This window comes from Aphelocoma coerulescens, chromosome 26, assembly GCF_041296385.1.
Source record: "Aphelocoma coerulescens isolate FSJ_1873_10779 chromosome 26, UR_Acoe_1.0, whole genome shotgun sequence".
NCBI lineage: Eukaryota > Metazoa > Chordata > Aves > Passeriformes > Corvidae > Aphelocoma > Aphelocoma coerulescens.
In genome coordinates, this window is record NC_091039.1 from 3,824,591 (window position 1) to 3,849,769 (window position 25,179).

Sequence of the window (25,179 nt, forward strand, 5' to 3'; positions counted from 1 at the left end):
ATCTTTTCCCACGCATTTTTGTATGGTTTCCACACACACCTCAGGGAAAATTGATTCAAAACATGAAAATAATCTGAATAGGTAAAACTCTACAGTTACGAATAAAGCACAAACTAAAATAAATTGGAAATAAGTGCTTTATTCGTTAAATGAGGAGAGGAAATATTTAATGTAGAAACCCCACTTTTCCAGAGACACAGCCTTACCTCGTGCTCCCCTGTCAAAGCCCCACAGGCAACTTTGGACTCAGAGTTCCTGGAGACCTCGAAGGAGCAGCTGAAAAAAATCGTAAGAGGAGAAAGCTGTGAAATTTTGACAGCAGAGTCAGCATTTTGGGTCAAATCAGAGAACAAATTAGTGACTGGAAAATTAACTTTAGGGGCTCTTAGCTATGGAGGTGAACCAAGACAATTTTAACGACATCACATTCTTGATTCTGCCTGTAATTTTGTGGGCAGCATCTGCAAGATCTGAGCGCCGTTTAGAGACACACAGGACGCCGAGAGGGATTTCATTGAGTGCCCGGGGCAAACGGGACGTCCGCCCCGCCCGTGCCCCGCCCGGGCAGCTGCGGCCGCAGGAACCCCCGGGCACGGCGCCGGGCACAAAGTCCGCCCCGGGGCGGGCCCAGGTCGGCGGATCCGCCCGGGCAGCGCCGGCCCCGCCCGGCCCCGCACCTGCCCCCGGGGCCGCCCCGCCGGAGTCGGGCCGAGCCGCCTCGGGAGCTGCTGCCTGAGCCGGCGCCCGCCATGGGCGTGGGGTACGGGGGGATGCGCTGCATCAAGATCCTGCTCTTCATCTTCAACCTGACCTTCTGGGTGAGCGCCGCGCCGAGCAGAGCGGGGCCGGGCGGGCAGGGGCACCTGCTGCGGGCGCTGCGGGGTGCGGGGGGCCGGGGTCGGGCGGGTGGCACGGGCGCGGGTCCCTCCCGGCAGCCCTGCGGGATCGGCTGCCCCAGCTGAGGTTGCGGGAGCGCCCGGCCAGCGATCCCGGCTTCTGCTCGCTCCTGCGGAGACACAGCTGTGCCTGGGGAAGCACCGACTTGGTGTAACATGACATTGCTGAGCAGAGACAGCATCTGTCTAAACTGATCATTTAAAGTAGCGACCATTTCCCCAGTAACTGCGCGGCTGCAGGAGGAGGCTGTGAGAAGTTCCCCCGGTGCAGTGCATTGAGCAGAACATTTCAGAGCATCACGGTGCTTTTTACTAATGCCGTTTCAAATAGGGAGCCAACAGCTGCTACAAGTTCATCCTAAGACAAAGTCCTCGCATCACCCCCAAGAGATTTAGGGAATGCTGTGTCCATTCTCCCCTCATTGCACCTTTTCAATAGTCTCACAGTTCCACAGCCCAGCTGAATTCACGCTTTCTCTTCTCTCACTTTCCCTCATGCTCTGTTCTCCCTTCAGCTTTCCAGAAAACAATCAGCAATGTTATCGTCTTAAATGTCTTTTTCTTTCCTTCTGATTCACTGGGGTCTTTTTAAAAGAAGTCACAAAGTCATCCTGTTCAGCCTCTCCGGACCAAGCAGTTTTGGGCTTTTGTCTCCTTTATGCTTGAAGCACAGTTAAACCAAAGGCTGTTCCCTCTTGGTGACAGCGCTGCGAGCTCCGGGGACACAGTGCTGCTGTGCTCGAGCTGGAGGGGCAGAGTGATGCTGCCCAGCTGCAGCTGCAAGGCAGCAGAAGGACAAAGCTTTGTGTTATTTGTTTCTAAAAAGTGACAAGTACTGTGTTTTGTTATCTGCCTTTCTCTGAGATGGAAGGAACCATCTCCTCAGCTGACTGGGACATTCATCCCAGACTGCCAGGGGCACTCCACAGCCTGGAGAGGCCCTGGCAGCCTTGGGCTGCCAGCGGGGAGGTCCCCATGCTGTGACAGGGTGGCAGGGGACCCTCACCCTCTGCTAGGACACATCTGTGAGGAAAGCTGTGATCCCGAGCTCTCCAGCTGTACAATTGCCTGCTCTCTCGACTGGTGGAGCTGTGCCAATGGATCAAGGGCCAGGGAATGCAGGACAGGTTAGAGGAGGCTGGCACGGACATGGGAAGCAGCAGGTGTTTGTGAGCCTTGTCCAGGTTGTGCGGGTGCCACAGACTGAGGCTCTGGGCCTGGATAGCAGCAGGACACTGTGCCTGGTCCTGAGGGATGCTGGAGCTGTCTGCAGGACACGCAGCACTGATCCTGTGGGATGCTGGAGCTCTCTGACGGGGCACACAGCATTGCCTGGCAAGCTGATGATCTGTCTAGCATGTGGTGAGGCTGAGACCTCTGACTGTAGGTCCTTCGCCTCAAACAACATGCTGTGACACTCCTTTGTGACCTAGTTTTGTTCACATTAAAGGGAATTTTTCCTTGCATTTGACAGCATCTATCACTGGTTTGTAATTTCTGTGATCCAAGATACCTACCCTGTAACAATCCTTGTACCTCCTAGTTTTGGTGGGTGTCCCCTGCCCCACTCCATTTCTCGTGGCAGTTCAGGCCAAGTTTTGATGATTAAATGACTGACAAGGTTTGAGAGTCACTAGTAAGTTCAGAAGCACCACTACACTGAAGAGCCGAAAGAAAGGAGTACATTGCACTGTAATAAGAATTTGTTGTTATCAGACCCTGGCAAGTGCTGTATGAATTTTCTGACAGGGCAATTCTGAGCTGTGAGATTTCAAGAAAGCAGAAGGTGCCAAGACACCTCTGTGATGTTCTCCAGCTGTTTGTCACTGCAGCCCTGACTGCTCTGTTTGTGTTTGCAGCTGGCGGGACTGGCTGTCATTGCCTGTGGGCTGTGGCTGCGCTTTGGTGGGCCCATGGCAGAGTTTGCTACAGACAAAAAGTCCCCAGAACTTTTCTTCATGGGTAAGTTACAGTGCTTGGGAGGGCAGCAGCCTTGGTTTCATCCTGGGGCAGGTGACACACCTTATGCATTGACTTATAGAAGGTCAACAATTCGTGGGCTGACCTACACAAACTGGACATTCTGGTGCTGCGTGCCATGTGTGTGATGGCTTTTGACCTTTCTCTGCTTGACATCCACTTCCTCAGATCTAACTAATCTCTTCTCCTGGATTTGATCCAGTCCCCACATATCCTAAGTGAATTGTGCTAATACTCTCAGAATAGAAGGTGAGACAGGTCAGAGACTTGTGGGGCTCACCAATATATCCCTACAGAGTTTTCTGTGCAGCTGCCAGCCAACAAAACAAGTGTTTCTTCAGAATGTTCCCAGAACCAGGAGAGCAGCAAAATTCTGCTCACCAGTTCTCCCTGTGGAGGCCTCAGTGGGACTGAAGTGTCAGAGCAAATCCTTCCACAGCTGAAAAGTGAAACTACCTGGTGTTCAGTCATCTCAGGAACTGTTTGTCCAACCTGGGCAGGAGTCAGCTAGTTCCTGTGCCCACAGAACTGGGATTAATCACATCTAATTTTAGCATTTAAGATAACTTTTTTCTCCTAGAATTTCCAGGTGGGTTTTCTGGAAATGCCACCTGTGTTTTGTATCTATAGACACCCTTAAATAGCAGCTGTCTGGGACTGCCAGCAACTGCAATTCTCTGTCACTAGTAATTGCAACATACCTTTACACCAGAAAAGTCGGATTATTTCTGTTTAATACATCACCCCTGGAGATGGATTCAGTAAAATCCTATTGGTGCAAACATTTTTGCCATCTACAAATGCCAAGTGTGAGTGAATACCCAGTCCTGCCCTGTCTATCCAGCCACTCTGACAGGGTGGAAGGACTGGGAGTTGACCCAAGGTGTCCTGCAGCAGTTACCCATCACTCCAGGATTGTGCAGTTAGTTTAAATACCCCTCTCTCAGTGGAGACTTTGACTCGGATCCACCACAGCCCTAGGCCCAAGTTTCTTTAACATCTGCAGCCAGGCTAGAGGCACAGAATTGGCTGTGCAGCTGTGGGAATAGATGGGGAGGATGTTATGTCCAGCAGTGTTTCTATGGGATTTTGTGAGGCTGAATAAAACCATTCAGATGAAAACGTTGTTTGGGACCTGAAGGTTATTGTAAAATACCCTGCAGCACCTCCACTGACACAGAGAGCCAGGAAGTACAATTTACTATTTCTCTTACATCTGAGCTGCTATGACAGCAGCATATTAGATCACCAACTTCGTTTCCAGATCCAGTTTATACCTGCTGAATTCCCTGTGCTGTAGATTGGAATGCTTCCCTGCCTCATCCACTTACGTTCGTCCCAGGAGAGCAAACAAGACAGAAGGATGTTCTGGCCTTCAAAATCAAGTGCTGGTTTGTTGGAAGCCAGAAAGTGCTACATCCTGTGCTGTGAATAAGCACCACAGGTTCACAGTACAGCCTGGAATACACGGTGTAAACAAGATATTCTTTGGTGCATGTGCATTTAAATCTCCAAAAGATTTAGTCTGCTTCTGCCCTGAGTAGAAATTACAAAAGTTGTTCAAAGTTGTTAATTTTGGGAAGTCCTGGGGAATGTTCTTGTAAAAGTTTCATCAGATACCATGACATTCAGCTCTTGGGCTGCCACCCATATTTATAGACCTGCCCGTTGAAATACGTTAACTGTGAGAGGAAGTGCTGAGGAACAGGGTACAGAGATGTCAGAATTCTTTTAAACTTGCACTTTGGACTGCATTCTAAAGGTTTTGCCCTTTTCTGTAATAGACACAGAACAAAGCATTTCTGTGAAAGAAAACCAAAGTTTTCTGCTGCCCTCCCTCCCTCATTACAAATCCTGCTGAATGCTGTTGTGACTCCTGAGCATCTGATGGCACAGCCGTGCTGGGGCTGTCAATAGTCTGGGACCAAAGCCGTGGTAAAAGGACAGTGAGAAGTTCAGTTACAGTGAGGTTTGCAGCAGACAAAGCTGCATTTGAAGGTCATGCTGAAGAGCTTTCCCTCTCGAGGAGATTTCAGCTCGGAGTCCCCCTTGGCAGTTGTGTATTGGGCCTTTCCCAGAGTCTCTGGGACTGTTGTTTATTTGGCTCTGTGTTTGCTCTCTAACATGCTTTCTGGGTGACAGCCAGGGTTTTGCATAGGAATTCTTAATATGGAACACTATGCAGCACACCAGGAGCAGCTGCCCTGAGGGCTGAAAGAGAAAGCAGATCAGCAGTATGACTTAAAATATAAGCATATAGCTATACAGCCAAAAATAATTTCTTTATCTCTGTTCCACTGATGGCTTTTGTGGCTCCTTGTGATAACCCAAGGCCCTGTGATCACATCAACTTTGTGTCAGTGCTTGGAACAACAGTGCAGGTGCATTTGGAGTTTGCTTTGTAGGCTGAAATGCCATCTTCTGAAAAACAGTTAATTTTCTTTCTTCTAAAGCACAGCACATTCTGCTCTTTCTGTACCTGGATTGAGCTGCCAGCCGAATCTAACCAGCTTCTCTCTTCTGCTTCCTTGTGATGGTTTTTTTCCTGGATCTGAAATGTTGGGTTAGTGTAAAATAATTGATAATTCTATCCTTGCATTTTCCATTAGGCCAGAGTGAGTCTCCTTAAATAGCCCTTGTCTTTACCAGCAGTCCAGCTGTCTTTTCTGCCCCTGGAATGATTCGGGCCATGACTTGGCAACCAGGCCTGTTCATCTTTTCCAGCCACTGAGATGTTTTTGTTGGTTGGAGAACAGCTTACAGGCAGCAGTGCTGTGGGCAAGCACATATGTGTTCTTAGCTTTCTGTTGCTTGTGGTTTTGTGTTTGGTGATCCATATTCCCCACTGCAGTTTGCTGTGAAAAACCTACAACAGCAAAGGTTGGAATTGGAACTTTTTGACCCACGCAGCCTCCAACCATTTTACCAGACATATCTTACACTGCAGCAGGCTCCTAAAATTGGACATCCTCTCCCTGCAGCTCCCCAGCTTTTGGAGTTCCCACTACAGCGGGACAATATTTTTGTTTCTCCATCTCACAGTACAGTTTTTGTGCCTGTGCTTCAAGTGGTGAAGCAAAACTGTAGCTTCCCTGTTCGGCTGCAGTTCAGCTCAAGTAGAGTTCATAGATCCCTGCACTTGAGAGAGAAAAAAGGAAAGAAAATAATATAATTTCAGCAAAGGTCCATAGCTGGCAGATACTTTTCATCTGAGCTGTCTGTGACACTGCACTGATCAAATGGAGAAAAAATCTGTAGAATTCAGGGAATTCCCTTGGACTGCTCATCCTTATAGAGACTCCTTTACCAAGACTGGCAAATTTTTTTACTGTGCAGGAAAGTCTGCAACAGTCAGAAGGAAATAAGACGCTTGTGGGAACCCAAGGTGTCAGCATTGCTGTCTCACAATTAATTGGTCCTTAATTAATTCCTTGTAGTAGTGCTGTTCTTAATTTTAAGAATACCTAAAGCACAGTAGTACAGACCAAGTGCTGCTGAGTGCAAGTGGAGCATTTGTGAATTAAAAGCTGACATGGGGACTTTTTAAGGATCAGTTCCAGACCCCCATTCTTCCATCTCTGCTTTTGGTGGACAAAGGGCAACAAGCAGGACGAACTCTCTGTATTCCTAAGAAATGAAGTGCAGAGGGTCCCATCCCTGCCAGCAACAATAAAAGTGAAGTGTATGTACTCAACAAGCCCCCTCAGGAATGGTAACAAAACCTGGTGAATGCAAACAAATCAATCTGGGTGGCTCTTTCTCAGCCCTGAAATGTTGCTCCTCCTGCACAGCCAGAGCTCACAAACCCTCCTGCTCTGTTCTGTTCTCTTTGTTTCAGTCCCATGATCCAGTCTGTGGTCCAGGCATCCAACAGGGCCAAAACAGCTGTGGACAAAAGTTTTAGGGTGATTGTGGCTTTTTCTTGGGGTCTGTGAGAGCAGGAGTGATGCTGCTGGCTTTCAAAGGTACAGTTAGATGGAGCGTGCCTTAGGATATGAAGTCATGTCTGGAGCTGAAGGATATTAGTAGTTTTTCTCCATAGTAGTGGATGCCCATACAAACAGGAGTTGGCTGGAGTTACATCCATGTGAACTGCAGTTCTCTGCTCCTGTGCCTCACTTTGTTCTAGTTCTATTCATCTATTTTGGAGTCAAGGACTATACCCTTAGTCAACAGGATCTTCTCTCCTAAATCCATAACCTCTCAAACTCTACCAGCCTTTAAAATGAGAGCTGTTGGCAAAACAGCCCCTGTGTAGAGATGTGATACCACAAGAAGAGCATTAAGTGATGCTGTCATCATATATTGGAGAGGCTTTTAGTCAGTACTTAAGACTTAAGTAATGAATTTGTCTTTCTTCCTATCATCTTGTATGCAGCTCTGTTTTTCTGCCACTCAGGAAGAGTGGTTTAGAAAAGGCTGATAGTGGACCTGAGTGGAAAACGGAAGCTGCTGCACTGGAAATTTGCTTTAAAAATATGACACCACCACTACCACCCCCTGAAAAAACCTTTCTCAAAATGAAAGTTGTTCTAAAGTCCACAGTCTCTGTTCTGGATCATAAAACCTTGCAGCAGTTCCTAAGAGTCAGTATTCCCCCTGACGGAAAAAAGGCAATTCTGACCAAACAAGCTAATTTAGTCTAATGGAACAATCTGTCCATCTGCCTCAGGGTAATTGTTGTATATTTGCAAGATGCTAAGGTTCAGGAGGCTTTTTTTTTTCTTTAATCACTTAAGCATGATAATGCACTTTATGCTTTTTGCCCATTAAATTGTTCTCCTGGGTGACTTCTCCCACCCTCCTCTCCCTGCCGTAGTTGTGTAAAAGCCAGCCAGTCCCATCCCACAGCAGCAGCTGAACCCACAGTTACCCCATTTCCTTCTCCTCCCTCAAGGCAGCTGGAAGCCACCCTGGTTCCTGCCCTCTGCTAGCACTGCTGTGACTGCTGAGCCCTGACAGCACCGAGTGCCCCGAGTGCCCTGAGCTCCCCTCAGGGAGCACCCAGGCTCCAGGTGTCCCTGGTTCTGGTCAGGCTGCCCATGGCCAGCCCAGAGCTCACCACACCAACACTTGGAGTTCTCTGGAAAGAGCCACCTGCAGGAGGTGACTGGGGATAAACCTGCCACTGGTCCTGAGGGAAGTAGAGGCATCAAGGTGGTTCCCATTCCTGGATGCCTCCAGGATGTGGCTGCCCCATCCCTGGCAGTGCCCAAGGCCAGGCTGGATGGGGCTTGGAGCAATCTGGGATAGTGGAAGGCGTCCCATGACAGGGGGCTGGAACTACATCATCTTTAAGGATCCTTCCAACCAAACCATTCCATGATTCCATGATTCTTCTTGCTGGAGCAGCACACCACACTCCGGGGTTGCCCAGGCTCCTTTATCATACACAGTCTCTGTAAAAGCAGCTCTACATGCATGAAGATGGTTCTACATAACAACCAAACCAGTATAACCCATTATAACTCCCATAAGGGAAATGTCCTGTGCTGTGTTTCACTCTGACAGAGCTGTAAATACACTTGGACTGCCCACTCTGAAGCCATTAAGAGGAAAGTGTTTTGTCTGCTGGAAAAAACCAAGCCAGCAACCAAAAAGCCCTCAGGCTTGTTTTTGGGGTGTGTCAGTTCAAAAACATCTTCAGGAGGGTTTGGATTGAGCTGGTTCATGCACTCACAGGATTATCCAGAGTGTCCTAATCTTGAGAGGATTGCAGAGAATCACGAGATGATTTCAGAATACCAAATGACTGAGTATTACAAAGGCAGAAGAAATACAGTATCAACAAAGTGATGCAAGTGGTAACAGATAATGTAAGCAGTATAAACACTGACAGACTTTAAATTAGCTACAACCACACATGAACATGATCTTAGATTCACTATCAGTTGCTCTTGACAACAAAGTGCTTTGCTTACTGCAGTCAAACAGGCATATGAATGTCAGGAATTATGAAGAAAGGAAATGTGAATCCAGTTGAAAAATCTTAATGTCACTGTGTACATTTCCAGTGCACTCAGTGTCCTGAATGCTCTGTGGTTCTAGTCCAAAAGGGTGCAACAAAACTAGAAAAAGTACCAAGGCATTTGACATGGTTATGACCATAGTGTGCACTCTGAACAGCTCCCATATGAGGAAGTTTTTCCACACTATTCACATCATTAAATTGTAGAATCCATTGCCACGGGGTTCTGCAAAGTTCAGCCAGGGTAGAACAGCTCCAGCTGGCACAGGTGTGTTGCTGACACCTGAGTTCAGAGCAGTCTGTGGGGGTGGCAGACACTGACAGAGCCTTTGGGAACAGCTTTGGGAACACACTTCGGCTTGAGTGAATTTGGGCCATAATTGTTTAGGGTTCTGGGATGCAAGTGAGCAAGATAGGTAACAAGGGCTGGTGTTCTGTGGGAAAAGGAGGAACTGGACTGGGATGTTACATTACAGTGAGGCTGCTTTAAAATTGAAACTCAGGATTTGCGCATCAGCAGAAGCCTCCAAACTGGCTGATGCCTATAATGCTTTTGTGGTTCTGGGAAGATTAACCACAAAATCCCCGCTGAATTCGCACAAGACACTTAATCAGATACATCCATTATGCTCAAATTAAGGGTATGTTCCACTTCTCCAGAAATTCATCTTACTTTAGAGGCCTCTGCAGCTCTTCTCCAGTTCTATAAATGTCTTTTATAAATAACTATACAATGGAAATTTCTAGTAACAAGCCTGTTTCAGGGGCTGTGTTTGGTGCCACACACACAACTGTCCCCGTCTGGCCGCTTTTTTCCAACTCCTACGTGTGTTTCTCATATTTTCCAAGAGTGTGTCTGTGCTAGAGGTTCCTTGGTGCTCTCCTAAGGGTTGGAGAGCCTCAGTCCTTCTGTGGAGGAGGACATCTGCCTCCTGGGCTGCAAGGAACACATAACCCCAGGAAAATCCCTTCAAGCCCTGTCTGGGTCCCGGGCTCTGCTGTCGCTGCCGCTGGGTCCCTCACCCCAAGAACAGAGCTGCTTGTTCTCTCTGTGGAGTAGGAACAGTTGGGGGTTTGTTCAGTGGTATTTACTCAGCCCAAAAGAGAGCAAAAAAAAAAAAAGGAGAATTATTTCAAATGGAAAGTGCCCGTAGCAGCCAGGTAAACAAGAAACCCATGTGAAATAAAGCCAGACAGAGACAGGGTGTGTTTGTCTGCTCCTGCTCTTTGCAGTAGGCTCCAGGCAGGGATTTGTGCCTCAACCTTCAGTAAGGCTTGGGGAAAAACAAACAAGCAAACAAACAAAAAGCAGCTCTGGGAGTGGATTCTCTTCCAGAGTCTGAAATCAGACCTCTTCCAGCCCAGGCTGATTCTTCCATCACTCTTGATATACATAAAGATACATTGCAGCCAGTAAAATTCCATCCTTCTCTTCTATCTGGTCTAAAGTAATGGAATTCTGTATCATTGCTAATCACAGAGCTTTTGTTCACTCAGAAATAACACACAGAATACCTTGGTCCTTTTTAAGGTGCTTTTTCACACTTGCAGATCTGCTGTCTCCCAGTACAGCCCAAGGAGATGTGTCTTGGTATCCAGAGGAAACAGTGTCTTAGGGAAGAGCTCTGTGCCACGAGCACTGAGGCTGATCCAGAGATCTGCTGAGTTGTGGATTTGCCATTCTTCGCTACTGGGAGCCACAGGAGATTGCCAGATGACATTGTAATTCCCCTTGTAATTGCAAAGCAGAGTCTGCTAGAAAATGGGAATCCCTCCTGTAGGAATTTTCACAGGGAATACCCTCCAGTTGACAATTTCCTTTCAGGAAAAAATTATTTTCCCCATGGGATGAATCAAAAAATCAAATATACAGAAAACCTGCTGCTTTATGGCTTTCCAAATTTGTCTTTGCAAAATAAAACAATGGCAGAAGAAGGGGCTTCCCCCTCTTACACTCACTACGTTACAGCCAGAAGGGAAATCAATTTGTTTCCAGGTGTTCTCTCACTTGACTCACTGCTAAAAGGAGAAGTCTTCATTTCTCTTCACACCTATAAAAAGCTGTGTGTGGGGGTGGGTCAGCACAGCAAAACAAACAAACCACCACCCCAAAACCTCAATATTTCCTCACAAAAAAAGATGAAGAGAATAGGCTCTGTCCAAAAATCCCCAGTCCTGTGACACGTTGTTTTTCATCCTCTTGTGGTTACAAAGAAGCCCCTATTTCCTCCAGAACCCCCTCAGTAATCAGAGCACTGGCTGTGACTGCCTAAATCAACCAATTTTCTGTCGGATTTACACATGGATTTTAATCTTTGGAATGTGCCTCTTCATCCCTTTGCATTCAGGGGCTGAGAGTGATCTGTTTGTGGGTCCTGAATGCAAGTGGAATAAATATTCCAAGCGTGGGCAATCACAGATGGCAGAGCTCTGTCACTGGGGCCAGTTTTGCCCTCCTCAATGTCACAGCAGTATTCCTGCTCTCTGCATTCCCTGCTCTCAATTTAGGTGTCAAACCTTCTCTCCTCTTCATTAGCACACACAGGTCAAAGTGCCAGAATTGCAGGAAATGAACAGAGGTGACAAGAGGTGAGAGGAAAAATTTCACAAAGGCCACAAACCTTTGCTTCCTTTCTACCTTGTACTTTTTTCCTTCTGCTGCACAAAAAGCTGCAGCTGGACAGTTCTCTCATAATTTTCCACTCACAAAAACAAGCTCTCTACCCTGATCTGACTCACACACTTCTTTTTGCCATGTTGAGCTTTGTGGTGAATTTTTTGTGTCAGTTTGTAGCTCTCAAACCTGTTCCATTTTGTGGCTATAAACTGTCTTTTTTTTGTTTCCCTGCTGTGCTGTAGATGCCAAGTTGGAGGCCATGCCAAGGCTTTGTATTTTACAATGGAAGTGCTGATGAATAGAAGCTGATTTAGGCTTTCCATCCTGCTTTTTGGGAAGGAGTGGGTTTTAGCGAAGCTGAGGTACTTCTGACACTGGTTACTATTGCAAGGCAAGGTGTGATATTGACACCACCCAATGTCTGGATTTGCACTGGTGACCCTGACAGCTCTCAGTGCTTGATGGCTTTAGGTAAGGCTGGGATGCAAGGGCTGTGTGCCAGACATTGCCACCCTTTGCTTCTCTTCTCTCTAGAGAGTCTCATTTAAAATTTAGGTCTATTCTTATTAAGAATTTGAGGTGATCATGCCTACATTGCTGTGTACAGCCCACTAGGAAAAGAAATACCAGATCCCTGTCTTACACCATCCAGGATATTTCTGCATCTACTGCTTTGATATCGTTACGAACCGATTTAAACACAGAAGAGCAAAGTAAACTAAGTCTGTGAATAAAACAGATCGAACCCAGAAAGGTTCAAAATATACCCAAAAAACATTATTAAAACCAAACAAGGTTAGATGTTTGGTGCCAAAAAATTGATACATTTTATTTCATAGTAAAAGAGGCAAAGAGAAAGAAAGAGAAAAGGAAGAAATAGAAAAAGCGGGGGGGGGGGGGGTGTTAGGGGTTAGGTAGAAGCATATTAGCCTTCTGGGGGTCCCAATGACGTCTTGTTGCTCCCCTCCATCTGCTCTTCTTGATGCTGCCGCCAAAAAGTGTAGAATCCAGTGAATTAATTAACGTTTTGGGCCAGGTGGTAACACCCCCGTGCCTCCTGAGTGGGGCTGGGTTTGACACTGCCCCTCGCAACACTGTGGATCTGTTGCATCCTGTGCAGTGTCCTGGTGCAGGGTCTGGGGACACCTTTGGGCGGGGCCTTTGACAGGCCATGACATCTCCTCCGTCCTTCACGGGGATGCGGCTTCTCCCGGAGTGAAGGGCTCCTCAGCTGAGTTCCCCAGCACCGCGGAGGATGGGCATTCACTGCCTTGGACCAGAGGCTTTTTCACCACGCACCCAAAGCCTCTCCTCCCACCAGCCTTTGGTGCGAGGGTCTGTGCGAGCCTGGCAGCTGATAGCTCTGGGGCTGCGGTCTCCAGCCTGGAAGTGCTGGGCTTGATCCCTCTGTGAATGTATCCCCAGACCTGAGTCCCTTTATCTTATCTCGAGGAGTGAGCAGGGTAGGGCCTTAGTCAGGGTGCAGTAGTCTTTTCTGCAGCTTTTGTAATATAGTTTTGCTATAATAGGCAAAAGTCCTTCATGAAGATGTTTAAGCCAAAAATTGTAGCATTTCAGTCTCTGACAGATATCCTTCCTGGAAGGAAGGATCCTCTGCTGAGCATCCCTGGATGTGGGTGCTGGGAAACCTCTCAGTGCAAGCTGAGAAGTAACTTGGCCCCTTTGACTTTTTTTTCAAGGTACTTTTCATGTGTCTCATGGAATATTCTGAGTTGGAAGGGATCCACGAGGATCATCGGGGCCAAGTCCTGGCCTCAGGACAACCCCAAAATCACAAGTTTCATTCCTGTGTGAAAGATTACATGTGTTTATATATAGTAGAAAAGTAAAAATATCTTTATTTTCGTGGAAATTTTAAGTGTCAACATTATTTTCCATCTAGAAATAGCTGGGTATCAGCAAGTGGTAGTCCCAGGCTGAGAAAGGACAAAGTGGGACGAACTCTCCTGAGCAGAAGATGGAAGAAGGTGGATTTAAACTCCTGGCTGGCTCAGCTGTGGGGTTCGGCTTTGTTTAGTGAGTGGTGCTTTCTTCCTGTAACACGCCTTAAAAGGGAAGTTCTGACTGAGGTAGTGGTTTAGCTCTGAGTCATGCGAGTGAAATGCTCAAGCTGTTTCTCTGACAAATGCAAATCCAAATCCCTGAAAGTGGTCTCACCCCCCGACGCTCATCGAGCTTTGTCTTTCCCAGCTGCAAATACCAAAAAGAAATGGGAAGACTCCTCTCCTGTCTCCTTACTCAAATTTATCTTTGTGAAGTGGCCTGATAAATGATTACAGGGACGGGAGCAGGGAGTGACACACAGAAAACGTCCAGGAAACATCTTTGTACTTGCCCTGTGTTTGTTACCAGGGAGATCTCAGGAAATGGCAGTGTTGGTGTTTGGCCGTTGAGCACCAGGTTCTGCACCTGAGAGAGGGTTTTCTGTCTTTTCCAATTCATCTTCCACGAGGGCTGGCTGACCTTTCTCCCCTGAGCCATAAATATCTTTGTACATCAGTAAAAACCAGTGCTGAGAATATGCGTACCAGTATCAGCCTGAAGAATGCTCAGTCCTAGTGGTGGCTAGTCCTCACAGGTGGCTGAGTATTAAAAATCCAGAAAACATGGAATAAGAACTGCCAACACAGTCAGCAGACAGCATCCCCCTAGCACCACGGATACTACAATTAGTAGGGCAAAGCCATATTACCTGTAATTGTGTTATTGCTATTTAGCAGAGTCTATTTCTTAGCAGGAACTGGGGCAGAAGGAGGGAGGGGAGGAGAAAGATCACAATAAATGGGATAGATACAGAGACTGGAGAGTGATGTGGCAGTGAATGGGCAGCAGGCAGGAGTTTGCCTTCCCTGAGCAGGCTGCATCAGCGAGGCAGAGTAGCTGGATGGAAGCTCTGCACTCAAACATTGACTGTTTTTACATTTTCCTAGCAATTGCAAACTGCCATCTGTAAGATTTTCTAGTCTAGGTTACACAAGGCCTGCTAACAGCAAATTCCAGCAGCTCTGCTAACCCTGGGTCGGATTTTATAATAGTGTTTACACTGGTAACTGAGCACACTAAAGGTTCTCATTGGAAGTTTGGGTAGTCCAGGCTGGGAGCAAGGCTCGCTGTGCCCTCTAGTGCACTCTGCCTGCAGCTCCACTGTCCCCTCACCAGGGAGGACACGAGGAGAAGAAAAATGAAGCTCTTTTCCCCAGCAGTGGCTTGGCACAGCAGGTTTCTGCATGTCCTGCACAGGGCAAGGGCTAGAATGACACCAACATGGTACCAGAGCCAAGGCACAGCCCCAGTGGTTGTGGTCTGGTGGGAGCTGACCCCCACGGGAACCCGTGTGTTGCCTAAGCACAGATCAAAAAAATGTACATTGGCAAGTGAGGAAAGAGAAACTGTGCTCTGATTTCCTTTTGGCCTAGATAAAGCCCATACAAAACAATAAAAACAAAACCAAAAAACCTGTGGAATATGAGCATTTCTAGATGTCAGGTTACAGCTGAGGTCCTAGATCTGTATGGGGCTATGCTGCCATCTCCCATGTTCCTTTAAGTTCCCCCCTGCAGAGCAGTACAGCACATTTCCAGCCCCAGGTTTCCCAGAAATAAGCCCTCTAGCCATGTCGGGGTTTACTTGCCATACATTGCTTGTTACAGAGGTGTAAGGGGGTTCTGGATGGGTTTGTTCTTCTTATGCTGAGCCGTCCCTGGGACAGGAAACTTGGAAGGTAGAAGTCACAGATTCTCATCACAAAATATTCTGAGTTGGAAGGGATGGACGAACAAGGATCATCAGGTCCAACTCTTAAGTGAATGGCCCATCCAGGAATCAAACCTGCAAAGCTGGTGGTTTTAGCACCATGCTCTAACCAACTGAGCTGATCTCACATTGTCTTATTTAATTCTCCAAGAATTCTGAATAAAGCATTGCTCTCTTCCTGTGGTCAGAGAACCTTTTCTGTGTAACCAGCTTTGTGAGAGCCAACGACCTTGTTGGCTATAAGTGGGTGGGGTTGATGAAATAGGTAGCAGGCTTTGGGGAGAGAAGCCTTCTCAGATTGTTGCCTGGCCCTGATTTTCCACAGGACTCTATGTACTGGTGGGAGCAGGGGCCATCATGTCGGCAGTCGGATTTTTCGGGTGCTGTGGAGCAGCGCGGGAGTCCCAGTGCTTAATTGGAACAGTGAGTAAAAGGTTTCCAGGGCCTGGGCTGTGCAGGAAAACCATCCAAAGCATTCAATGCTTGGTGTCATTAATGGAAAGATCTTTACATTACACCTGAAAGGTCTTATGTCCTTTTATTGGCTAATCAGTTTCTCTGGACTCAGTAGCCACCATGCTACTGCAGAGCTGGCATACGTGTAGAGGTGCCCTTGTTTGTCCCTTGTGATGTATTCCCTGGAATTACCCTCTGATTTTCCTGAAGCTCCCTCTGAGCCACATCTTTGCTATTTCCCCTTTGTTTGAATATGACAAGAAATCTGCCTTGGCGTCCTCAGTAGCTTTAGTTCAGGGTGGGGTGTTGAGGCCTGGGGAGGACGAGGGGCTGGCTGCCAGCCCCTGTGAACAAGATACACTCATGTGAGACTCTCTCCTTCCTCTGCAGTTCTTTGCTTGCCTGTTGGTGATATTTGCAGGTGAGGTCACTGCTGGAGTATTTGCCTTCATAGGCAAGAAAGTGGTAAGTAGCAAACAGCCTCTAATGTAATAATGGGGTAGTTAGGGATTCCAGTGCCCACGGCTCTTCCATAGGAAAGCTTTCCAGGAGACTTTTCCTAGGAAGACTCTCTGACATTCTTATCTGGAGCCAATGAGAGCTTGTGTTATCACAAGTTTGGAATAGGATGAAGTTTTTGCCTTCTCTGTCCAAGAAAAAGTGGAGGTGTGGTTCGGCCTTGAAGGAACATCAAGGGGAACTGTATGAAAAGAGTGTATTGCCTGGGAAAAAGGCAAACAAATTCAGGCACTGGATTTCCCCAACTTAAGAATGTTTAACCAAAGCACAGAATAGAGCCTATGAACATTCTGACCCTCTGAATGCCACCAGGCCACAAACCCTCCTGGCTTTTGAGTCATCATACCTGTTTACCAGGCACAACTTTTTGCCCTGGAGGTTGAGGACACAAGGTGAAAGTCTTGGATTGGGGGTAAGACTGATTTGCAACACACTGAGAAAGTCTGATTTCTGCAGGCAATACAGGAAGCCCAGAAAATCTATGATGATGCTTACGAGGACTACCTGAAAAACCCAGTGGGGAAGGTCAACAGTACCATCTATCGCTACCACGTGGCTGTGAGTACTCCTCCACCTTAACACCTCACTGCACTGCTCCACTGTCACACTGCCCATCAGAATCCAGAATTCCTCCCTCTGAGGTATGGAAAAATAGAACTAAATGTGCTTAAAATCAAGTCAGAGGCTCTGACAACTCTGAGAGTTTCCTGAGGGGTCTGTCGGAATTCTGGTTTTCGGATCTCTACATTTGAAAGTGCAATTAGCCAGGCTCTGAAATTTCTGATGCTTCTGGTCTTTGTGTTCAGAAGAAATGACTGTTATGACCCTTCTGGATATTGAAATCCACAGGCAAATACTTGCAAATGCAGAGAGAGGGAGAAATGTCTGCATCCCTCTGCATCTGTCAGAGAAAATGTGACCCAGGACCTGCAGTGGGGCACATCCTGTCTCTGGTTGAACTATGTAGGTGAAAGACCAAAAGCACGTGTGGCACAGTTCAGGCCACCCAGAAAGTGAATGTCTGAATCAGAATGACAACCTGTGACTTCCTGAATCCTATTTGTGTCCATCCTGGATCTACCGCTGCCTCCCATGGAGAGCAAACCCAAGCTTTGTTGCTCCTTACAGCAATTCCCACGTTCTTTAGAACAAACATTTCACAACCTCAGACCCTTTTGCCCTTCTCCCATAGCTCTTATTTCTGACCCAAAGAGGAATTCCAAGCATTTTGTGGGAGATAGGCAAACAGGAAAAACAAACCCTCTGAAACTCTGATTTATTACTGCCTCCAAAGCCAGCACGATGTTGTGTCAGAAATAAAATTCCAGCATTCTCTGCTGTAGCTTTTGTGCATTGCCCATAATTCTGTATGTGATATTTGAACTTTCTGCATTCTCCCTTTAACAACTCCTGTTTTCTTGCAAGCCAGGGATCTGCCTTTCCCAAATCCACTTGTTTGCTTTGTTATGAAATACCATAATAAAAATCCCTTCTGGACATTGTTGTTAATACAAATGTGGCTGTTTGCTGTGGCCCCAGACAATTGAAACTAATTTTTGAGAATTCTGTCCCACGCAGTTGGAACTCTACCAGAAACAGCAGTTTAAATATAGAGAATAAGGTTATTACTTGATCTGTACAGATTCTTTTTTTTAGTTGTTTATTGTCTCACTTTCAGTATGAAAGTAATAACTGACTTCCAGTATGAAACAGTCTGTGGTTTTCCCCTCTTTGATCCTTCATCTCTCTCTCATTCAGCTCCAGTGCTGTGGTAAAGGTAATGTGGAACAACAAACAGGATTACCCTGTCCAGAGAACATCCAGCTGCCAAAGGCAAGTGTCCTCTGTCCTGCTTGTTCTAATCACTTTTTCATGTCAGTTCTTTAGTAAAATTGGAGACATTCTGTTAGTAAAAGAAAGGAAGTTCCTTTTTACCTTGCAAATTCCAGCATGAAATTCCTTATGGAATGGAGCAGAGTGGAGGCAGAATGAAGCTGGAGGTCATATTGCCCTCAGTTGTGACGCCTGTTTGTGGCATTGCATGGCAGCTGAGACAATATTACATCATCTGAAAGGAAAAGGGAGAAGGAGGTAACAGAACAGGACCCCAAATTCCCCATGGAGGCCAAATTTTGGCAAGTGCCCACCTTAGCCATGCATGGAGCCTCCAGACTAGAAACCTCACTGGTGTCAAGAAAGATATTTCTGTAATTTCTGCCTTTTCTCGAATCTGCTTGTGAGTACAATGTCAAAATGAAGCACAAACCTCCTGATTTAGCATGGCCTGTTATATAAAGGATTTTAAATTTAGGGAAAACCGAGTGTAAGAAAATTACTTGCATGTGTCAGCCTTTCCAGGCAAGAGGTACAGATGCCTCACTAGAAAATTGAAGATACTGGGAGAATTATCCAACAAAACCCAAGGTTTAGATTCAGGAATTAGAATGGTGACTGCACTAATATTTTCATGTTTATCTGTTGTTCAGTAAGAACAGCTGGTAGAATTGATTGAAATAAAGATTTTCAGGAATAAAAAAATATTTTAATTTTGTTCTTAACAGGACTGCCTGGTTGAAATTCAGAATGTAATTGATACTAATCTGTACTTAGTTGGAATTGTTGGAATTGCAATTGCTAGCATCACAGTGAGTAAATCCATGTTCTCAAATCTCTCCTTGAGCCCAGTACCCTGTCCTTTATTCAAAGCTTTGTGGAAGGTATTTTGCAGCAACTGGTGAGATTCCTCAATTCTTATCGTATCCAGTGTGTCTTCTCCCTGGGAATTGCCCCCATCAGTGCAAGCAGAGCTGGGTGACTGCTTTACAAGTTCATTTTGTGTCCTTAGAGAGGGTCCAAAGTAATGGTAATCTTTTGTTGCAATAGTAGGAAAGCAGAGTGCACATGAACCAAACTGAAAAGCAAAAGGCTGTAGCAGCATTTAATGTATTCCAAAACAACTGCAGGCTGATGCTTTAAATTCTTTAGGACACATTCCTTAGTTTTCATAGGAATAGAGAGTACCCACTAGAGCTGTGACCAATAGATGTCACCCTGTCCCAAGGACACAGCAGGCCCGGCAGGCTGGGGCTCACCAGGCTTTAGCACAAAGCTTTTTCCAGCACGTCTGTGCCGTGACTTCCTTCAGACTCAGACACCAGCAGCAGGAGGAGCCATAATATTAGTAAAGAAACACTCCTTTAGCTGCTGGGAAGAGCAGGACGTTCACAGATTTATGTGGGCAGTGAAAAGCAGCTGAAGGGTTTCTGCGAGTAACAGAAACCATGGTGTGTGGATGGTGTGTGGATTAAACAATCCTGGGGTTTGTATGAAACATGAAGGGACTCAGAAATACAGCCAGGCAACGAGGGTGGAACAGAGTTCAATAACATCAAGGACACACCAGAACCGGGATCATCTCCCCTTGGATCCCCACCTCAGACACAGCGAAGGTCCTGAAGTGCCCATAACCTCTTCAGCAGCAGAAATGCACCTGCACAAGTTTCTGTGCTTGTTTCTGCCACTTGCAGGGCTGTGAGAGCTCAGCTGTGCCCGTCCCTAGGGAGATGTGTGGGGAGGAGACACGATCCCAGTGCTTTAACTGCCCACCTCCCACCCTTAGCGGTGCAGCCACAGGAGGGAGCTGCTTTGGAGAATCCACCTGTGGCAAGAAAGCAGAGCTCTGGCAACACCCACTGTTCTCTGCTTTTATCATTCCCTCTAGGTAACAAGTTTCCTGACATGAGTGGGGTTATAGATTTAATGTATAGTCTTGCTCTTGAGCACAGGAACTATTAAGAGCTCAGCACCAGCTCCAGGGACTCTGGAATCACCCTCTGCTCTTACTCAAATGTGTGTAATATTCCATGTAGAAGCATTCTGAAATGAAGAACCTTCTGGTGCAATACTAGGATACCACCAATAGTCACAGTTATGATGTGACTTAAATTGATGTTAATAACATTAATATTTGGGGCAGCTGTGCTTGCCCAGACATTTAGAAAAACTAACAGTGAAACCAGTGTGAGCAGCTAAAATCAGTGAAACCTCTTCCGTGTTTATTGTCTGATGTTTTTGTAGATGGAAGCAGTCACTACTCTGCCATAGGGACCTTCAGATTGTTCTGTTATGCAGATTGTTTTATAATTGTTTTGTAAGTGGATCCCTAAATCACATCCCTTCTCTTCTAGATCTTTGGCATGATATTCAGCATGGTTCTGTGCTGTACGATCCGTAACATGAGAGAAATGATCTAAAACTGTCACTGCACAACTGTGCCCCAGGAGTTCCAGACTAAGCTTACAAGAAGTGTTCTTCTACCCAATTTAATAATTGTAATGCATTTTAATCAGTGTTTTAACATACTGAGAGGAAAATATCCCATTAGGTGATCAGGTGAATTGTATTAGTTACAGTAAAACTGAAGTGAACAAAAACAAGGGGGTTAAAATGTCCTTTTTAATGAAAAAAAAGCAAAGGTGCATCTAAGACTAATTTGATTTTTAATGTATGTATATGTACAATTAAGAGCTTACACATGTATAGACTTTATGTAAGCACATGCATCTCTCCCCTTGCAAATACATATGCATGTGAGCAGGTCCCTGGATGTGCAGTACCTTGTCTAGGTAAGTATGTGCAAATGGCACATGTTGTGTGTGCATCCAGTGTCCCTGTGCAGGATGAGCACATCCCACAGGGACACAGTGCTTGGAACCCTCTCACACTGAGCCCCTGTTTGCCAAGAATTAGCAGAGGAACAAATGCCATTTTAAAATGTAAGACCTAGGATCCATTTTGTGACTTTATTTTCCAAAGCCCAAACAGAGTAGAACTAATAAAATTGGACTTTATTTAAAAAAATAATTATTGCCTAAGGGCCTGCTCCAGCAAACTTCAGTTCATGTGAGTAGACCCACTGACTTCACTGTCATGCAGAGACTGGGTATTTATTTTTTGTAGGACTGGACCCTTCATGCAAATGCAGAAAGCTCTGGGGGAGAAAACACGTCCAAGGAGATCCAGGCTAAAGAAAGAGGGGGAAAGAGGTGGGAAGCTGGCAAGACCAGGCAGTCATTTGGGACCAACTGCAGTGCAAAGTGTACTTAAGCTTCCCAAGCTAGGCTGAGATACACCAAAAAACCCAACTGTGAGTTCAAGGGGCCACTAAAATCCACATTCAGCAGCCCCTTTGTCCCAAAAGCCTCACTGTGGCTACAAACTGGTGCAGGAGTGGAGCCTAGGTCCAGAAAAGCAGCCCCTTTGTCAGATCTCTGGAGAATCTAACTGGCCTGTGGAAGCCAAACAAAGAGTGAAAGTGGTCAGAAAAAGACACACAGCACTTTAATATCCTCAGTTTCTGCTTCTGTGACTATCACAGCTTCCACGGGGCTCTTACCTCAACCTCTCGCCCTTTCCTGGGGGCGGAAGGCAGGAAAGAAAGATGGGACATTTTTACAGAGCCATGAAGTAAGTTTTCTTACTGGCACCTTTATTGCATGTCAGGTATAAAAATTACACTGTGTGCTTGAAATACCTCAGGGCTTGCGTTTACATAGTTTGTTTCTATATTTTAGTTTTTCTATTTGTCATATTTATTCATAAGAGAATGTTCCTTTTGAACCAGCCTAGAAGGGAGAAAGGTTGTCCCCAGAAAAATAAATTACATCAAAGGCTCAGGATCTCTTTAATTTTTGGCTTACTTGAGATAATTGACCATTTCAGAGAACAGCTTTTCGCTAACTATACCCCACAGCAGCAGATCTAGTGATCACCAGTTTAGATTCCTGATGCAGTTGTTCCATACATGATGGGGAGAAGTTCAGTTAAACTACACATTGCAATAGTCCAGTGTCTAAGAGGCCTTGGACTTCACAAGTCATGGGGTCTTTGTTCCACTGAAACACAGTGGAACAAAATGGAATTTCAGGAAATAGGTGTATTCTAGTGCACGTTTGTGTGGGATATATCACCCATTACCTATTATTTATTTGTTATCTCTTATTCCCCAAAGAAACTCAAACTCCCATCAGTTTTCTGTCACTTCAGGATTTGGGGTAGTGCTGCTCCTCCAAGTATCTGATTTAGCTGACACATCTTGCTGCCTTTTACATGGATTTCTCTTTTCCAATCTTCCAACCATGAGCTGTGGCACTGCACTAAGAGCTGGGCATGGCAGGCACTGCTGACTGAGCCATGCCCAGGCTGAGCTTTAGACTGGCAGGGACACATGAGATCACACACCAGGAGAGAGTCAAGCTCATGTCACTCTGTCACAGCTGATTAGCAATGGATGTTAATTAAAAACAGGGCCTGGGACCTCATTCTGCAAGAACCAGAACAGGAAACAGCCCTGATCTGCTGCTTGCTCCTAAGAAAGGCTCAGCTGGGAGAATGGCACTGGCAGCAAATTCATGAGGGTTTCAAGCTGAAACTTAGAAATTAGTTTAACACAGCAGCCAGCAAAGCAATTTCCTGGCTCCCAGGTGCTGCTGGCTGTGTCCCTGCAATGGTTCTGCTCTGAAGAGATGATGGGGTAGTGCCCAGCTGGGGTGTGTTGTCCCAAGGTAGTAGTGGCAGAAAGAAGAAACTCTTGTAAAGTATAATTTTTACCACTCAGAGCAAGCCAGTTTTCCAGGAAAATCAGTAAAAATAGCACCACAGCCAGTGGTTCAGGTTCCAAGATTGTTGCCCTACAGGGATAGAAACTGATTGCAAATAAAGCAATTTCCTTCTGTTACATTCCATATCATAGTGACAGTATTCTATTCATTTTAAACACACCTACACATAATTGGGTTTCATTCCTCAAATTCATAGCACCAGAATGTAATGACAGGACCAGAGTTTATCTCTTTATTTATTATTTCTTGAGTAAGTTGGAAGATACCCACTCCTGCTTTGAGATGCACTGAATGCCAAGGCAGCTTGCAGAACCTGCTGTTGCTTCCCCAGCCCTCCACTCCCCCCAGAAGTACAAAACCACCCCAGTGCCTTAAGAAAACAGGAAAAATTGTTACAAAAAACCCTGTAAATTCAGACTTGAACCACCAAACTTCATGCTGAAGTGTTTTGGGTTTGTGATTTGTTTTTTTCTTCCTCTAAACAGGGTATTAATTTTCTGAGCATTCCTGCAGAAGCTCTAGGGTTACTGTTATTTAGGTCTAGGGGATACTTGCACTGCATACCAGGAACAGGACAACACCTGTTACTGGTTTAGTTCTCTAAGTTATTGGTATAAATTAAGCTGGAAATCAACATGTTATTCATATACTAGTGCCTTTAACAGAATCCAGGGATAAAGGTCTTTTGTAGTTTCCTGCTGTTGTGAGGTGCTTAATATAATTGCAGTTTTCTCTGCATCTTAGTAACTGAAGGTATTTTTTAACTCATTGAAAGAGTTGCTGCCACATAAGGCAGCAAAAATACCCATTTATCCCGTCCCTGGCGCCTGTGTCAGAGGAAAGTGACAAAAGATCAGATCCCTCCAGGTGATAATTCTGAAAGCACATCAAATACATTTTCTTGTTCTCCTGTCAAAGTTTGTTCTTAAGCATAAAGATGTAAGTTGCTGATGGCCTTATTGTGTCTCTAAACATCCCTTATTCACATTTCCCTTGTCTAATTTTTCTAAGTAACTGATTTCAGTGGGAGCTTCCTTTGTCACAGGGAAACCTCAGCCAGTTTTGGTACCTCTCAGAGACCACACAGCAGCTGATGAAGCTCAGCCCTGTGACATCCCTACAATGAAGAGTCGTATTTCACTTGTCTTGATACTGATAGTTTTATAACAAAACACGTTTCATGTGTCTTGAAAAAGAAAATGAGTTGTCTTAAGCCCTCAAATGCTGTCTTGTACAGCCTTTGCAGGCTACAGATTAACAGCATCTGATGCTGTTCATAGAAAATGTACATAAATAAAGCTTTTCAATCTTTTTCCTCTCTATTGGTGCTCCAGCCACGAGGTTCTCCAAAACACAAACCACTTCCAGGATAACGTGTATGGTAGAGCATAAATTCTGATTTTGGTCAGAACTGGTTCATGCTGCCAAGTCTGTGGCAGAATTACCTCTTGCTTTGAGAGAAAACAAACTTAGCTCTGTGGCTGAAATTAGCTTTTGATTCCCTAGGATGTGTTCCGAAGTGGCGTTTTGTGTCTTGAATTTGAAACAACTGCCTAATAAAAATAACCTGGAATAAACGACTCCCGGAGAGAGCTCGATGCGCGCGGCCAGAGCCCCCCCAGGCCCTGAGGGCACCCCGGGGCTGCCTCCGCCTCATCTGCTGCATCCAGGACACCGAGGAGGCTCCAGGTGACGGAGCAGCCCTCGGCCAGCGAGGCCGGCAGGGCCCCGGACAGGATCGGGTGCGGGATGCGGATCGGGACCCGTCAGGATCCGAACCGGCACCGCCAGAATTCCCCTCAGGCACCCGCGTGCCCGGGATTGGCTGCTCGTGCTGCGGGTGGGGCGGTGCCACAATCCCAGAATGGTTTGGGCGGGAAGGGACTTTAAAGCTCATCCCATTTCCCTCTGCCCTCAGCAGGGACACCTTCACTATCCCCCGTTGCTCCAAGCCCCGTCCAGCCTGGCCTTGGACACTTCCAGGGATCCGAGAGCAGCTACAACTTCTCCGGGCACCCTGTGCCAGGGCCTCACCACCCTCACAGGGAGCAATTTCTTCCTAATATCCAATCTAAACGTACTGTGTAAGCCATTTCCCCTTGTCCTGTCTTCCTTGTAGTCTCCCTTCAGGTACTGGAAAGCCACAGTATCGTCACTCCGAAGTTCCTCTTCTCCAGGGCTGAAGGCAGCTCTGCAGGTGGGGGTCTCACCTGAGCAGGGCACACGGGCAGAATCCCCCCACAAACGCTGCCCACGCCGCTTTAGGAACGCGGCGCTTTTCCGCGGGGAAGCGGCGCCGGCCCGGCGGGCGCGGAGCGGGGCGGAGCGCGGGGCCGGTAAAGGCGGAGC

The 25,179-nt window shown here is 46.3% G+C and overlaps 1 protein-coding gene across 2 annotated transcripts; it reads left to right on the forward strand.

Moving 5' to 3' along the window:
• Positions 1–646: 646 nt before the first annotated feature.
• Positions 647–24,402, forward strand: TSPAN2 (tetraspanin 2). 2 transcript variants are annotated; one of them, XM_068995906.1, is made up of 8 exons: positions 647–818; positions 2,756–2,858; positions 15,561–15,658; positions 16,082–16,156; positions 16,667–16,768; positions 17,969–18,043; positions 18,772–18,855; positions 20,398–24,402. In XM_068995906.1, exons 1-8 carry the CDS (start codon positions 750–752, stop codon positions 20,461–20,463), a joined length of 672 nt encoding a protein of 223 aa, XP_068852007.1. In that variant the 5' UTR covers positions 647–749; the 3' UTR covers positions 20,464–24,402. The 2 variants fall into 2 exon arrangements, with proteins under 2 accessions (XP_068852007.1, XP_068852006.1); XM_068995905.1 differs by having other exon boundaries at positions 673–818; positions 24,337–24,402.
• The last annotated feature ends 777 nt before the right edge of the window (positions 24,403–25,179 follow it).

What these genes read in the sequence shown, in the direction of transcription:
- TSPAN2 (XM_068995906.1), top strand. Translation starts at nt 750, where the DNA reads ATGGGCGTGGGGTACGGGGGGATGCGCTGCATCAAGATCCTGCTCTTC. An exon ending in CCCAGAACTTTTCTTCATGG is followed by an intron (nt 2,859 to 15,560) that starts GTAAGTTACAGT and finishes GATTTTCCACAG; the next exon opens with GACTCTATGTACTGGTGGGA. An exon ending in TCTATCGCTACCACGTGGCT is followed by an intron (nt 16,769 to 17,968) that starts GTGAGTACTCCT and finishes TCTCTCATTCAG; the next exon opens with CTCCAGTGCTGTGGTAAAGG.